Source organism: Apteryx mantelli, chromosome 3 (genome assembly GCF_036417845.1).
Source record: "Apteryx mantelli isolate bAptMan1 chromosome 3, bAptMan1.hap1, whole genome shotgun sequence".
Classification (NCBI taxonomy): Eukaryota; Metazoa; Chordata; class Aves; order Apterygiformes; family Apterygidae; genus Apteryx; species Apteryx mantelli.
This window is the reverse complement of record NC_089980.1, coordinates 38,135,844-38,153,133: the sequence shown is the minus strand read 5'-3', so window position 1 is coordinate 38,153,133 and position 17,290 is coordinate 38,135,844. Positions and strand designations below refer to the sequence as shown.

The 17,290-nt window shown below is 39.2% G+C and overlaps 1 protein-coding gene across 1 annotated transcript in view; it reads right to left on the bottom strand.

Moving 5' to 3' along the window:
* The window catches only part of PLEKHH2 (pleckstrin homology, MyTH4 and FERM domain containing H2), a 53,881-nt gene extending 42,964 nt beyond the window's left edge, over positions 1–10,917 (bottom strand). Inside the window, exons 1-2 of the mRNA XM_067293138.1 lie at positions 10,860–10,917; positions 8,674–8,803 (exon numbers count right to left, since the gene is read on the bottom strand). Coding sequence (XP_067149239.1) covers positions 8,674–8,796 — 123 coding nt within the window. The 5' untranslated portion in view covers positions 8,797–8,803; positions 10,860–10,917. The remainder of the gene's footprint in view (positions 1–8,673; positions 8,804–10,859) is intronic.
* Positions 10,918–17,290: the final 6,373 nt, after the last annotated feature.

Here is a 17,290-nt window from a genome sequence, read left to right as displayed (position 1 = left end):
AAGGAAGAAAAATACAGTTCTTCTCATGAACAAAGCAGTGTCAACTATTCCTCTACAGATTTGTTATCTATCCACCCCCCTCCTCTCCATTTTATCTCTTTCTGTCTTCAGACTGTTCACACCCCAGGGATTATCTCTTTTCTCTGCCGCATTGTGCTCAGAATTATGTAGTGCAGAAGTAATTTAGGTCTTTGAAGCCAACCATTACCTATATAATGCATATGTACATATGCACACTCCTGCTGTTCCTCCTGAAGACTGCCAATAATTCTACAGCCTGGGCGTAACAAAATCACAATCTAGTCCGCTTCAACTACAGAAATGTCCAGCACTGCTCTCCTAGCTGGGCAAAAGGTGCTTCTTAACTGCAAGTCTCTCTTAAATTTGCTATATACAGGAACTATGTTTACCATGAAAGCCTTTCCTTAGAACAAAATGAAACCTACAAAATTATCATTCTCCAAAATGATCAGCCTCAAAATTTTTATCAGTCTCTGTCACATGGGCAGACCGAGTTGCATTCTGAGTTATTTCTTTTGAGTTCTTTTCAATCTTTAAACATGATTTTAAGAAAATTATTTTAGCTTAAATGGTTTCCCTAGAGCTTGCTAAATGTATGAAAAAGTACAAATGAAAAATCAATCTTTTTACATTTCAGCTGAGTTCATTCTAGTAAAATTACTGTTTTTTTCCAGAAATTATATAAATTAAAAATACAGAACAGAAAAGCCCAGGGAGAGAAGTCTTCTAGAATTGGTAGACTAGGACAACTGCCAATAAAAAGACAGACAGACTTAGAGAAGTTAAATTCAGTAGTGGAATTTGGGGAGGCAGTGTCACGAAGATCAACTGAGCAGCATGCAATGTTGGCTGAATAATTAGTTTGTGCTTTTCCCAACCTCAGTCACAGGATTTTTTTAAGCTTTGTAAAATATTAGGAATGTTCTTTCTGGCTCTCTTCTTTCCCAGCTCAGATCTTATCTTGTCTTATAAAAACATAAGCAAATACAAATTATGTATATTTCTACTCTGACAGAAATAGATGTTATTATAACATATTCAAAATCTTGAGAGAAGGGAAGATACTGTTTTAACAGGATGGAAGAGTGTACAAAGTCATACCTGGGCAGACAGGGAAAAGAAGTCTTACATATTTCTTAATGTTATGAGGAAAACAGTAATATCTGGTTCTTGATCTCCTACTGTAAGGCGGATACCTGTTTTTTTTGTTGTTGTTTTTGTTTTATTATGGTACTGGGATTGGGGAAATTCTGCTACTTTTGTCCGGCTGAATTGTGACTTCTGACAAGTGGCCAGAACCGTAATGGAGTTTAGAGCCAGAACATGAACATGTAAAACAGGAAGCCTTTTCTTGTGCCACTCTGAGAGGCGACTACTATCAAAGGTACAAGTCAGTGCCAAAGTAAAAAAAGTTGAAAACTTAACTTGATTGAAACTGAATTTATTCATAAAATTAAAGTGTATATGACATCTAGGGAACACAAATGATAAAGGAGCAAGAGGTTCCAGAAAAATCTGTAAGGCAGCATAGTGCAGTCTGAAAACACAACAACAGATATTTAAAGCCTGAAAATACTCATAAAGGAAATTAAAAATTAAATGTGTAATTAGTACAAAGAGAGTTCCCTCCAGGCAAAATGGAGAGAAGGTGTAAAGAAATCTTTGATGTGCTCAGGATCTGCCCAGCTGCCTGCTCACCATCACAGTTTCCACAACTTCCACTAGTTTCCCCATTTCAGGCAGCCAAAATAGAACTGACGCCCTTGCCTCCGTACCAGCCAGAAGATACTCGTTCTCTGGTCTCATATTAAGGGCTGTGTTTTTCATGCCATTTTACAGTCTGTTCTCTACAAGAACAGCAAATGTATTGCTTCTTGAGTTCCCTTTTTTTCTTTTTTTTTCTGATATTCATCCTCCTTATAAAGAATATAGGTTTAAGACGTACAAAAACAGTGAAACAAAACAAAACCACTGTTACAAAAAGACATGGCGCAACAGAGCACTGGAACAGGTTGCCCAGAGAGGTTGTGGAGTTGCATCCTTGGAGAGATTCAAAACCCGCCTGGACGTGATCCTGTGCAACCTGCTCTAGGTGACCCTGCTTGAGCAGGTGGGTTGGACTAGATGATCTCCAGAGGTCCCTTCCAACCTCAACCATTCTGTGATTCTGTGACTCAGTATTTCAACCTAAAAGCTTTCTTCTAGTCTCTGGGGGCCAAATAATTTAAACTGCCCAATGACTTAGGTCTGGAGCTCACCCTGGGCCCAGGTGAGGATCCAGGACAGGTCTCTCCAGGAGTGACTCCCCTAGGCACCACGAAGAGACGGCTTCAGGCTTGGTTCCTCCACTGCACACAGCTCTGCAGCGCTAGCCCTGTAGGTTTTGAATGCTCAAAAACCCATGTGAACTCCTGCTGCAGCATGGGGCAACACAAAACCTCAGTTATCTACTGCAAAAACATGATTCTGGTGAACTGCTGGGCAGTGCTCGCAGTACTTCCCACCCTTGGACCTGAGTTCCCCTCTCCTCCCTACGAAATACTAGTGGCAATGCTTCTGGGAACTGCAGTCCCTGACGAAGGCTCAACGCATGCTCTGGCTCAGCACCACGCTGCACTGTGCCAGGGAGGGCTGCACTCCAGCCACGCAGACGCAGCGGCTCTAAAAACCCCAAGCCTGAGGTACTGCACCAGCCCACATGCATTCCTTCAGAGGGACTCCATCTGAATTATTTTCTATGATGAGAAGTTTTTGAAAAGTAACCGAAATACTGAAAAATAACCTTCATGTGAGTAATTCTGGTACTACAGTATTTTGCTCCCTTTTACTTTATCCATCATAATCCTTTGAATGCAAATGGAAATATTCATTGTGCCTTATACGAATTTCACATTGGCAATCTCTGCACAAGTCAAATATGCTATGGACTTTTCCTTTAAAACTATTCATCTTAAAATTGTCATGCCACGGATAACAAAGCACACTGCATCAGCTTCATTTTTGAAATGTCAAATGGCATAGCATAAATATGTCTGCAAAATGAATAAATATACCGAACATGGATTTAGCTGTTGGTTTGTAAGAATTGAAGTCAGGAATGTATTATGTTTTGGAATTTATTAGAAATAGTATTTGGCCTACAAATCAGTTATTTTTCAATTTTCATAATCTGTGAGAAGTATTAATATTATTGCATTTGCCATGTACACATTCAGTTGCCAGCTGAGCATGTGTACGGAGAATATCCAAATGGAAGGTTAAAAGCAAACAAATCAACATACGTATAAAAATAATCCCCTCTCTTCATCGTGTGTATTTGTTGAAAATCATATTCAAAGTACAAAATAATGACCCTCAGCACTGAAGGAAACAAACCCAGAGATGTTCACGTAAATGCTGAGTATTACTGGATGGCCCATAATGCAAGATTTGGGATAGTGCCATATTCGAATCCTTATAGGGTATGATGAAAAAGAAATTTGATGCAGCCTGCCCAAGAGCAAATTTAACAGAGTTATGTAGTTCTTTAACTAAATTGATTTTAGTGGTAGGAAGAACATTAACTTTACATCTGATGTTACACACATTAATTAGGTGGAAAATGTACTTACTAGGAAAAGAATGACGGACACCAAATTTTACTATGACATTAAATGCTAGCTGGAAGCCAAACTTTCAGTAGAATACTGAAATATTTCACTCATTGAAGTTTTTTTTTAGTAAACTCTTCATATGTGTAACACTCAAGCTGCAACAAAATAAAGGCTTCTACTTAAAGCTCAGTTCCACAGACATCCTAAATTTGGCGTACTAGGGATACTTTCTACACCATTCCTTAAATTCCTGTAAAGACCTCTCCCGTTTACAGCAGCAGCTTCTGCTTAAAACTTCAACAAGGCGTCTTTCTCTGAAAGTTAGATTTATAAATATAGACTCTTTACTTGGCAAAATGAAAATAAATAAAAACCCAAACAGATAAACAACACTCTATATTCCTTTGCTCCATGCTCTTCACTAAAATATAAAAGCTCTGATAGCCATACAGCTGAAGTGCTTTAAAGTTTAAATATAAATTTCTCAAACTCCTCAACCACTGAGGTTCAAGGAAGAATATTTGCTGGATTTACAAAACCCAGTAAATGGTTTGTTTTTCTAAATTTGAACACATCTATTGGAAAAATATACTGAAGACTTCCCATTTTGATCAGGCATTTACTTGCAGGCGCACTGTTACATAAAATAACTTTGCAAAGGTTTTCAATTTCCAATGTATAAGAGAAGTATTTCAATTAATCCACTGCCCAGATATATTTACAGAAGCACATGTGTTGCAGACCCAAACTTTTAAAAAGGATAGATTCAAGTCACCCTTCTGAAAATCTAGTTTTAGAATAAACTATGGAACAAATATATGGAAAAACTACAATGTTAGTTGCTGAGAGGTCATACAAATGCTCTACTAGCATGTAAGCTCTTTTTCCTGATTCACTGTCTTGAAGAGATACCTCTCAAATACAGAGAAAGGAAGTAGGCTGGAGAATTACCAAGCTAATTCATTTATATTACCTTCCTGTAGAGACTACTATCACTCTCATTCCGTTTTCTACAATTACCTAATTTATTACCCAAGAGGGTTTTACATCTGTCATGCTATGGTACTGTGATTTCTATTGCTGTTTTAAAATAGAACACTATCTGGTGCTACTGTTCAATGTTTTAGTACACATTTCATAGCACAGAGATGATTGTAAACAAAACCACAAATAAATGACTAGGCTAATCAAAGTAAGAGTGTGAAATATTTGTGTGTTTTGCAAATTAGAAATAGTTTAATTCACTAACAAATAACTTATCTACAGAGTGGTTGTATGGACTGACAAAACTTCAGCTGTGTTTTCCTCCCATTATTAATATTTGGCCACACATCAAATATTAGCTCATCAGGTCTTCATTATTCACTTTGCTATTTTCCAAACACATTTTTGAGCAAAAATTCCATGTAGCTTAATTTCAAACTAGTGTGAACACATCATTTTCTTTACAAATACTGATAACTGTTTGTGCAATTTGGAATTTTAAAAATAAGTGAAAAATAACCACTGGATCATTACAAACAAAACAAACATACAAATAAATGCATGTAATACATTAGTGTACAGTTTAAAAATGGCTGGTTTTGAATGTCAACAAAATTGATAGGTCTGCAGATGAATATGGCCTCATTTTGTCGAGCTTTGGCCAATGTCTCTGGTATGTTTTATGTTTTAGCTGAATTACAGTTTATAAATGAAAGACTCGTATTAAAAAGTCAAAGTGGCAAAGTGAGGAGAAGGATCATTTTTTAAGTAGTCTGTTAATGTTATGCTCTGGAGAGAAATATATGAAATTATCCCAACTGAATACCTGTTGGACTCATGCTTTTCAATGGAAAATATTTCTCCCCCTTTCACCTCCTTTAAACATTTAATTTTTGGTAAGATTTCTGAGTAGGTTAAGGAAAACCAAAACAAGAGGATTACAACACGACAAATTATTGAGAATTTTTGGTATCTGTTTCGGAGTAATGTTTCTCACAGATGAGAAAAAATGACTAATTTTCCTTTGAATGCTTTGTTTCAGGCATAGTGCTGACAATTTGTGATTTCATTCCTCATATTATTGTCTTTTTTTAAAACACTGACTTCTGAAATCATGCAATATGCATACATTTCTATTAATTTAAGAGGTCATTTCTAGCACCTAAGAGCCTGCAAATGCAAACCGTAATGGAACAAAGCAAAAAGGCAAACAGAAAGAATTTTACTTCTAAACTTTAGTTCTAAAATCTTTTTTTAACTCAAATGATTTTGTAAAGTGCTGTTCACGAACCTTAACTTTTTGGTTGCCAAAACTATAATCAGCAGCAGCTGCACACAACATTGTAGTTATGACTGCTGGAAAGTCCCTAAAAAGTCACGTCCAGGGTTCAGCCAGTTGACTTCTATCCCAAACGGCAGTGATCCAGATGGGGCACAGAGACACAACATATATATGACATCTAACAGCCCAGACTATGTAATTGTCCAAAGATCTGTTGAGTGTTACAACAGATGGTATTAGCCTCTTTGATAGATGCTCTCCTCCAGGACTGATGATAGTGATTAACTCATCTGGGGGCCCTGCTAACTGGAATGAAGGATGCAAGCAGTTTTCATGCTTTTTTCTTTTTTCTTTTTTTTCCCCAAATTTAATGAGGTCTCAAAGCATGGCATTTGTGCAGCTGTACAGCTCATTTGTGCAGCTCTTTCCAAACGCAGTATTCTGCAAGACCTACTCTGTGAGAGTATGCCATACACAAAAATTACAGGATTGGGTAAAAAAATACAGAGTTTTCAATTACACTGCTTTTTAACAACAATAATATTTTTTAGTCATCCCAAAACAGAGGTATTTAGAGTGTCAACTATAAAAATAAAATTCCAGCAGAATACAATTTTAGTACACAATAATTTTACACTGCTGTGAATTTTAATGTTCACTTTAGTAAAAAAGACATACTTAATAAAAAAGCCTAATTCAGAAAACACTGAATTCCTTTATTTCCACCTCAAATTGAAGTTCTGTAACCTCCATAGAAGAGCTAAAGGAATGAATACATCAGATTAACAGTAGGAAATTGCCAGGACCAAATGATATTCAGTCAAGAGCTAGATGATACAGGTGAACTGCTAACTGGGGTGTGTTCTCTCTCACTTAAGATTGTCTTGGTACTTGAAGTGGTAAAGTGCAAATGTGGCACCAATATTTAAGAAGGATTTCGGCAAAGATGCAGGCAATTACTGATCTGTAAGCCTGATGTCTGTAGTGAGCAAATTAATAGAAACTACAATAAAATAGAAGTAGGGATCATGTGGATAAGCATGGTAGACTAGGGAAGAGTCGAAGTGGCCTCAACGAAGAGGAGTGTTGGCTCGCAAAGCTTTTGGAGGTCTTTGAGGAGCTTACCAAGGCTGCAAATAAGGGAGATCTGGTTTATATAATCACTTGAATTTTGAAAAGTCCTTAAAGGAGACAAACAGCCACAGGATAAGAAGGAATATCCTTGCATGAATAAAGAACTGGCTCAAGGATGAAAATAGAGGCTAATCAGCCACTTCACACAGTGAAGGGAGGCCATCAACAGAGGTCTGCAGAGATTTGTGCCAGGCCTATGCTATTCAACAGCATCGTAGGCATCTGGTAATGGCAACGGGCGTGAAGTGACAAAGTTTGTTGATGGTATTTTGTTATTCAGAAGAATAGAACCTTTCTGACTAGAAAGTCTTGCAAGAAGGTCCTTACAAGATTTAGGATCAGTCAATAAAACAACTGAAGCATAACACAGAAACCTGAAGGACTTTGAGTAAGATCCTGGAATTAAGATAGACAGCTCCATGAAAACATGCTCAGTGGTCAGTTTAGCTGTCAAAGTAAAACAAATGTTAATCATTATTAGGAAAGGAACAGAGCACAAGGCTTTATACATCATCCATGTTTTTTTGTAAACACACAAAGAGATTTTTTCCTACTTGAATACTATTTCTATTGCTTGTCTCCCCAAAAATATGGTAGAATGGGAATGATTCAGAGAGGGCTAAATGTGGATGCTAAATGTTTTTATGGCATCAAAGGGAGAACAGATAAATTCACAAAAAGAAGTACCAACATTAAATGTGGAAAATTATTAAAAACAAAAACATCTTCACTCTGACATACCACAAAAAGATCTGAACTTTATTTTTCTTTTTTGGCGGAAGAATTGGTGAAAATTTGAGCTCTAGAAAGAATAGCGCAGTTCTGACAAAATGACTTTTTAACTAGAAATTCACTGAAGTGAATATTAATAATGGCATAAAATCACACAGTTCCAAAGATTCTGTAAACTATTTTGTCCCTTGTACTGTTTTAATTACCTTGTTCTGCTGAAAATGCTACCTCGTAAATACAATGCTTTTTTGTATTTCAAATTTAGACTTGTTTCCAGCTGATTGATGGGGTATATGTATCTAAATATGTCAAGTGTAAAGTTTCTCTGTGACAAAATAAACTCTAGATTGAAACAATATACATTATATATATACACACACACATATATATATATATAAAATAATTTTCAGCTTCCCAGGTACCAAGACTCAGATGACTAGCTGTAGTTTAGAGACACCTTATTACAGGAAAAATAAGTCTAGTGAACTGTATGATTTGATATTGCAGAAAAAATAAGTCTAGTGAACTGTATGATTTGATAAGGAATACTGAGGAAAATAATACTTCTAGAAATTTTTCCCAGTGACTTCTCCGTGTGTTAACTCAGATCCTAAATACTTAGAAAAATGTGTTAAGCATTAATTTTGATGTTGTAAAGGTGATTATTAGATACATATTTTTCTCAGCAGGAGATCTGCCTGCATGTTCTTATTTGAAAATGAACATTTCTTTCTGGCAAATCAGACGTGTGAAATTCCTTGTCAGCATTAAAAATGTCCGCTTTCCATATATTTTGTCTAAAAATGCTTTTTTTTCCCCTCCAGAAAAAATCCCAGTAGTTTTAATCTCAAACCATGATCTGTGATCAGCCCCTACCATCAGATAAAATCATTTATCCAGTATTAAAATTAATACCATAAGACCTACCTTCTCTGCTAACAACTCTCTGATCTTGCTTGCCTGAATACGAAACTTCATTAACTGTGTCTCCAGAGTTAAACATCTTTCCTTCCAGTTTATAGTACCTTCTGGCTCTGAAAGATCAGCCATATTTATGCTGGAAAAAGAAAGGGGGTGGGGAAAAACATCTTTAATTGAGTCTGTATTTAATATATCTGTCATTCTTTTAATATACACACTAACCTGTTTTATAGAAATCTCAGGAATACCCCAAACTTTTGTATATAGGTAGCTTCAAAACACTGAGTGAAAATTACATTAGTCTACAAAGGCCCTTATCATAAGGGGGAGATTTCTGAAATCTGTGTTAATAATATTTGGGTTCACGTTAACCTAATTTAAATTACTTCAGAACTGCAAAATGTTTTCCTTGATAAGCAGAGAAACATCACACATTTTAATCTTCACTTACTGTCCTTTCATGCACAGAAGAGGCTTGTAGAGAACTGAGCTTTTGCAAGAAAATGCCATAGATAGGTGTCAACTACAAATGAGTTTTGGTTTTATAAAAGTTTAGCATTTGACAGAAAAAATTTTAAAGTGTTTTAAAACTCTTATGCTTATTCAAATTGTCTTGAAAATTTAATACCACTAATGAGATGCAAGGGGGAGTTTACAGTGCCAATTGTAAAGTCAGGTGAGCAAAGGGCCCCTAATGGGCCCCTGCAGGAAAAACAGTCCTTTCATAGTAACTGTTGCAAATCTTGGAGCATTTGGGTTCACTTTGGGGTTCAAATTCATGCTTTTATCTCCATTTAAGTGGTCATGCTTTCCTGGAATTAAGCTCAGTGCCCTTCTGAACAAGCACAGCTGGAAAAATTGTTCAGGATCAGAGCTGGCTTTACATTGTGGGTTGAGTCAACCTGAGAAGCCAAGAAAATCATCTGTATATAAGCAGAAGGACTGGACTCTGCTGTAGTCCAAAGTATTTGTAGACAGCTTAATAGAGAGTAAGTGGATGGCTGCACGTAGCCATTCAATCCAAGAAGTTTCCTTATGAGCAAAGGCCCTGGCCTTTGCAAGGGTCTGAACATGCAGGCCTGGCTTTGAAAATAAAGCTCGAGTTCCCCGTAAGCATCCAATTTATCTCAGAAGTAAAAAAAAAAAAAAAAATAGAAACACTGTGCTGTGGAAGGCAGTTGAAAGACCACAGCAAACAAAAATGTCAGTCATGTGGTTACATTGCATACGCATCACTTCTGTCATGGGACAATGAGACTTCGGCAAAGAAAAGCAAGTTGCCACCAATTTCAGTGCAATGGGAGAGATCAGCACAGGAGACTCATCCATAGCCCAGGCCCCTGCACTCTATCTCCTGACATAGTTAGAGGAGCTCGATCAACAAGTGACATCCTTTAAGCATTCCTCCCCATGACACAAAAGTGTGGCTCCCAGCTTCTCCTCCTCCCACCGCCAGAAGAAGAAACCCCAGCTTCCTCCCTCGCATCCCCAGCTCCCTCCCTTGCATCCCCGGCTTGCATCTGCGGCAGGGCAAGAAACTGTTCTGACGCCACAAGGTAAAAAAGAAAGGACGAAGCACTGCAAGAGAAAGGAAGACTGTGAGGAGGATTCCAAAAAATCCTTAACTTTTTTTTGATACATGAAATATTATTTTTCAGTTGTCTTCTGAATTTTGAATGTCCTAGATTACTCTCAAGTTTATCATGGCTAAGCAGGTGAAAAACTCTCACCATCTCAGAGCTTTTCTTTCCTCTCCCATTCCCTAATTTCCTTGTGCCTGTCATCCTTGCTTTTACCTACAGTCAGAAGGACAAAGAGAAAAGAAAAACTGACCAGACTTAGTTTTTCACCATCATCATTTGACTGAAGGTAACTGCTCCATTCCTAACTCTCTATTTCTCTCGGTCTTGCATGCTATGATTCAAGCTGTTATGCACGAGCTTATAACCATCCCTATTCAGGAATCCCAACTCAGGAGCTCAGGAATCAATCCCCGTGGCATTAATGGGATTTAAGCACGTTATTAAAATAGTTCCTAAGCTGATCCTGCAACACCCAAATTCTAAGCTTTAGGCACACGAGTACTTCTTTGACTGCAAGCCTCCTCGGGGATCAGCATCTTTTACTGTTTCCCCCATGCTTTAAGCCAGCCAAGGAAATTCCCTGGACTCTCAGGAAAGCAGATTTCTCACCGTTGTCCTGTCCCCTGCCCTCGGTCCCTTCTCCTCCTGTGAGGTCCCCACGTATAGTGGCACTTCCAAGCAGCAGGGTCTCCTACTTTACAATGGAAGGAGAAGTTTCAAAGGCGGATTGATTCGGGCAGACAGTCTGGATTCTGGTCTCCTAGGGAATGAGGAATGACAATTTCCTTATTAGACTTTGTCCATTCATTTAGGAATTTTTATAATATTTTCCCTTTTCGACTGATTGCAGCCGCATAAGACAGACATGAACTCTGCCAACATCTAGTTAACAGTAGGATATTCCAGTGTTTGTGGTGGTGAAAACACAAATGGATAAAGTAGTGAAAGAATTTTTGTTTTTCTGTGCTGCATAATACTACTGGGTGGAGTTAAAAATGTTTGTGTTTCAGCAGAAAAAACATTTGAGTAGATAAATTTCTGACAGTGAACAATGCGTTCAGCCAAGTGGAGTTTCTCAGTGTCCAAGCTAATTAATATTCCTCTGTATAAACACTGCAGATAGAAAGTTTGAAAATAACTCTTTTTATTGTGGGTTGTTTGTTAGAGATTATAATAATTTACTTCATATTTTCCAAAAAGCCAATGGGTTCTGGAAATATTTACAGGCACATAATACGCTGTTTACAATTGCGGAGTGATCTTACTTTGAATCAATGACTTCCTGTTTCTTGTTTGATTCCTCAAGGGAGGAAAAAAATGAGTTCATCTCTTCTGGCTTAATAGAGCATTCTGAATCAGCACTCTAACCTACACAAAGTCCTCCCCTTCCTCCTGCTCCAGTTCCCACTCCCCAAACCTTCCTTTTTTCCCTGATTTTTTTTAAATAAAATCTTTTGAAAAGTAAACTAAAAAAGCACACCTTAAAGTGGTAAGTTCTAATTATGCCATCAAAAATTAATTGAGACAAGTTTGACAAGTCTGGAAAGATTAAACTCTTCTTTTTCATTTTTTAAGTTTATAAACCTCTTCATAGGCTTCCAGAAGTCAGAATGTCACATTCTCCCCCAACAGGACTGAAATAATTTCCTATTCTTTGCCACTGTCTTGGAAATTATCAAAATACCTTTCAGGGGGGAAGGAGGGAACAATGTTCTAGTTTTTTGAAGCGTGCTAAGAAATTTACATATTCCTTATCACATTGTCAGTGTTTTCCTCGGCTTTTAACAAAATGCAATGTTTGACTAAATATTTTCTACTCTATGTTCTGTATGTCCTTTTTCCGCTGGGGAAAGTTGGATAAATGCTTCTGTTTCCCTAGAAATGGGTTGGCAAAGCCGTATTTGTTGGGTTCCCTACAGCAAACAGCACCATCCTAAAACGTTATGGCCCAAAGGCATTTGGACCATACCTCCCAAATTTCCAGCTCCTCACTTCCACCCCTTTCACCCAAACTCAGCACTTTCAAATTATTTTGGGACCATAAAGGTCACCTGGGAGGAAGGAATGGACGAGACACAAAGTGGTCCTGTTTGGGAGTCAAGGAAGTCCTTTCCAGGGTTGTCACTGGCCAGGGCCCTGCGTCATGAAGAAACACTGGTAACTTTATTTTCCATTCGACTCATTTTGCATGATTCTAGGCTTGGACAAGCTGTAGCCTAATATATTTAAAACTTCCTTCAGAATCTGATTTATGGAGGGTTTTTCTTCCTGCTGCTTCCTGGCTACTGAGAAGGTTGTTCCCCCGGAGAAACGAGGCGGCGGCGGCGGCGGCTCCCCGACACCACCCCACGTGCTCACGGCCGAGCGCTGCCCTGCCGCACGCGCCCGGCCCGCGACACCACAGAGCAGAACAGAAGGAGCGTTTGGGTGATGACAATTTTAAAGGTTTAAAGCAGCACCACGTTGGGTACAAACATCTGTACAAGACCCTGAAAGCTGCAGGCGGGGATATTTTTTGAAAGACACTAATTTGACTGAATTTTCGTTTGGCAGTTACATCTTTCATCCCCTTTGGGGCAGCAAGGGAAAAGCGACGGGACGAGTGGCGGCCGGGCCGCAGCCACCTCGGCAGCTCGCGGCTCTCCCGCCACGGGGCGCCGCCGCCAGCGATGCCACCGTGACGTCACGGAGCGGGCGCGTGACGGGGCTGCCTGGCCGGTGTGACGCCACGTCGCGCCCCGCCACCAGGGAGCGGCGCAGCGCGGGGCTCCGCGGCCGCGCAGGAGGGAGGGGGGCGGGAGAGGCGCGGGGAAGGGGGCGAAGGAAGCGCGGTCAAACCTGGCCGGGCCGTGGGTGGCGGCGCTCCGGCGCTCGGCGCCGTCCGGGCTCTGGGCGCTGCGGGCCGGCGGCTGCCCGCGCCCCCGGCGCCCGCCCCACCATCCCCGCGGCGAGCGGCGCGGGCGCCTGAGCGACGGCCGCGACGGCCACTGAGGAGCGGAGCCGCCCCCGCCGGGGCGCCCGGGCGGGGCCTGCGCGGCGGCGGCGGCGGGAGCGGGGCCGGGGGAGCCCCGCGGCCTGCGAGGGGGCGGCGGCCTGCGCGGCTCCGGGCCGTTGGCGGGGCCGCGGCCCGGGGGGCCGGTACCCGCCTTGGTGCTTCTTGCCCCCCCAGATCGCCCGCCGCAGGCACCCGCAGAGCCCTCGCGTGAGGGAGGCCAGCGCGGCGCGGCGGGGGCCAGAGGGGCCATCAGAAAGTCGAGGGCGCTGGGGGGTGTCTGTGGGGCGGGTCGGTGGGGGGGAGCCTCGCGCCCGTGGCACCTGCGCTTCTCCTCGGTGCGGCGGGCATGTGGCGCGGGTGGGCCTGGGCCTGAGGCACTGGGCTCTCCTGAGGCGAAGGGATGGCGTCCCGCTCGCTGTTTCCTTCTTCCCCGTTCTTTAGCTTTTTCTGTGAATAGGCTATTTTCTCGGTCTTTCTCAGAGGAAACTGAGTTAAAAGAAATACCCTTTGTCTTGAAGTCTGTCAGCTCTAGCGTTAGGATTTTGTGCTATTTAAATTTCACCTTTTTTGGCAGGTCATTTGTCACGTATAAAGTCAAGGGCTGGACCTCTGTGGTCACTGGGAGCACTTGTTGCGATATTATGGGATGAACAGGTCTCACATAGTTTCGGTCTCCAACAGGGAACAACTTGCTTTGCGATTTAATAACAAAGCAGGTAAACTAGCAGGTGCAGGTGCTCATGAGTCATGTTAGTAACAGACGCTTCATCCCCTCAGGCTGAGAAGAGCTATGAGTACATCTTGGGTAATCAGTCATCACACTTGAAGTTTAAAGAGTATCTGGAAAAAGTAATTAGTATATTGCTTGTCTGAGAGATTCAGGAAATCTTCCTCATACACATGTTCACATGGACTGGAATGAAGGGAATATATTTTATTTAGATTATGATTTAGAGAGGCAAAATGTTTTACAGAATCTTCTGGTGCATAAATAAACCACACTGTACCATATTTATTCTTCTTTTCATTTTTTTTCTAATGTAGTTGTGCAGAGTCTTTTTGTGTAAACTGTTCTTTCACAATGATGTGAGTCAGTAAAAGTGCAATTTTCCTGTTTGAAAACAAAAAGTTCTAAAAGCTCAAATATTCCCTACCTGCTTATACCTACAATTTCATTTTTTCCTATTCAGTTCACTATAACCTTCAGTTTTCCACTTGCTTGCAGTGACATTAAAGTATTCAAGCAACTTCACTGAAACTGATTCATACACTGGTACTTTCCTAAGTATCTCATGTATTTTTAAAATATTAGTTACTGAAATTTTATTAAAAATATGCTTGCAGCTATAGTAAAAAAATTTATTTTTCTACCTCGTATAACATCTTTTGTGCTTTCTGTATAGAATATTCTGATTACATTAAAAACAAATGCACTGAGGATATACTTTTTTAGTTTAAAAGATTTAGCTAAAATAATAAAAATCATTCTGTTCCAAATGAATTCTATACAGAATGATTTAAGATTGATATTTAGTGACAACTTTGTTCATATTGTTTGCTTTGAATAATGATATGTTCTCTTTATGTATGCCCAACATTGCAGACAGCATTTGAATTCAGAATGTACTGAGCTAAGGAAAACTGAAGACTACGTGAGTGACGTGCTTAGACCGCAAGAGGGAGAGCAAAGACTGTTCACTAAATGAGTGTTTCTTTCTGTTTGATTTGTGGATTGACATTTTCTTTGGCTTCAGACAATAAAAATACTCTGCAGTCATAGACCTCTCAATTTTGATAGGTAAAGAGGCATGAAAAAGTATTCTGGAAGATGGAATAGTGATCTTCAGGATTTTCTTTGAACTTGCCGCATATGTATGTATGTATGTAGGTGTGGCTAGAATCTGTGTTCAGTTACCTAAAGGAATAAAATTACTAGTAGAACAATTAGAGCACACAGAGCGAAATGAGACGTTAGGCTCTAGTGAAAATACAGCCTTGTTTTGTAATTAGAATATCAGTGGGAAAGTTACAGATCTTTAAGGCAAAGAAATGAGGTAGGCAGAAAAAAATATTGTACACGCAAGTGTAGTCTCATGAAGAGATACATTTCTCATTGCTGTTGTCACTAATGGAAGTTACATACAAGCGATGATAAATCAGAGATGCAGTCTTGCAAACGTGCAGAAAAATGCCAAAAATATTGGTGCTACACAGTATATTTTAGAAGCAAATCATAAGACCAGATATTTGTATCCTGGAATGACCATCTCTATTAGCTGGATTGTTACGAAAGTAAGCCAAACTAAATACAAAACACACCACAGAGCCATTAAAGCTTAATGGCATTATATGAAATACTAGCCTTTCTCAAAGAATAGATGTTGCCTGAAGATGAATATTTTATATGGTTTTATTGTTCATAATGTGACTTTAATGGAAGAAAGTAACTTCTAAGTTTCTGGTTTTCTTATTAAGTGATAATACCTAATTTTGAATATGATGATTGCCACATTTCAAAACACTTGATCTAATTTGTGGAAGCTAATAGTATGCAGACCCTGAGAACTCTCCTAGCTCTGTTTCAGAGATGACTGAGTTCTTATCAAACCTGCGCTAGAATGTAATATTTTTTGTTTTTATGAGACTTTCGTGAGTATGTAGAATGTGATTGTGACATGTTGGATCAGAATGTTATCACTGTTGTGACAAGCTCAGCTTTCTCTGGTTCTCTCTCACATAGATAAACATGGGAACTGTTTAAGTTTAGATATTTTAGACTTGTATGATACCTACAATCAGAAAATATATTCCAAAAGGCTTCTTGTGATTCTAAAACCTTAGAGAAGATTTTATGTAAGATCATTTCTGTGTGGCTTCTTTTAAGGATCATATATATATTTTAAACTTTCAATAGGGAAAAAATCCTACAATATTGTTTATGCTAGTTGTAATATAAAATAGTGATATAAAGAAAAGATATTCTTCAGTTACTGTTAGAATTAATTACAAAGTACCATTTGATCTTTCTTGACAAAAAAACAGCTTTAGAGGTTTTGTTTAAGTGGAGGAAGGGAAGGGAGAAACATAATTCCTGTTCACTCATGTTATTACCATGACATGTCCTATAATGTTGCTCTTTGAAGGCTGTAGCTTGTATTTCAGTGGTGGAAAAATGGAATCTTATCTAAATAGCCTGTAGTATTTGTACAGTGTTTTGAGACCTTTGAATGAAAGACTCTATAGTTATTCCAGTTATTAGTAAAGGCTTTTTCTACATAAGAAAAATAGTTTATGAGAAAGTTCATGGTTTCCTTTCGAAAACACAAGCTCTTTTTAATTGTTTGGCGCCACAGAGTGGTAAAATTCTATATTGCTCTAAATAATCAATTTCTGTAAGAGTTTTAAAAGGATAATTGGATCATATCTTTGTTAAATAAACCTAAAATAGAAAATATTCTACAAGTCCAGTAATTTACTGGATATAGGCATTAGTTCAAGAAGATTAAAGGTTAAAACTTAAAATTTCCAACAGAGTTGGTTGAAATATTTCTGTTGAGAGGAATTTGTATTGGTAGGTGTTGATTTGTCAGATCTGTAGAGTCTGTGAACATAAATCCAGCAGACTTAGAAAAGCTCCTGATGAATTGCGGAAACATGTTTGGACTTCACAGTAAAAATAGCAGTACCAGATCAGACAAAGGGTCCATCTAGCCTGATATCTGGTCTCTTGACTATCAATTGTTAATGCTTGTTTCATTTGATGCCCCTTAATTTCTGCCCTAGAAGAGACAGTGAAAAATGATTTAGAAATTTCTTGCCATATTCCCTCTCAGTAGTCTTTCTTTGAGAGTGAAGAGTCCCTTTAACACAGGAGTTGTTTTGTGCCTTTGGTCATTCTTCTTACCTGCCTCATACTTTTGGCAGTCCTACTATGGGAGTATATTAAAAGACTATTCTTTTTAAAGTGTAGGGATGAATATGGCATGCAGCATTCAAGTTGCAGGTAGATTTTCTTCTTAGCAGTTTCTAATAATCTGATTGGCTT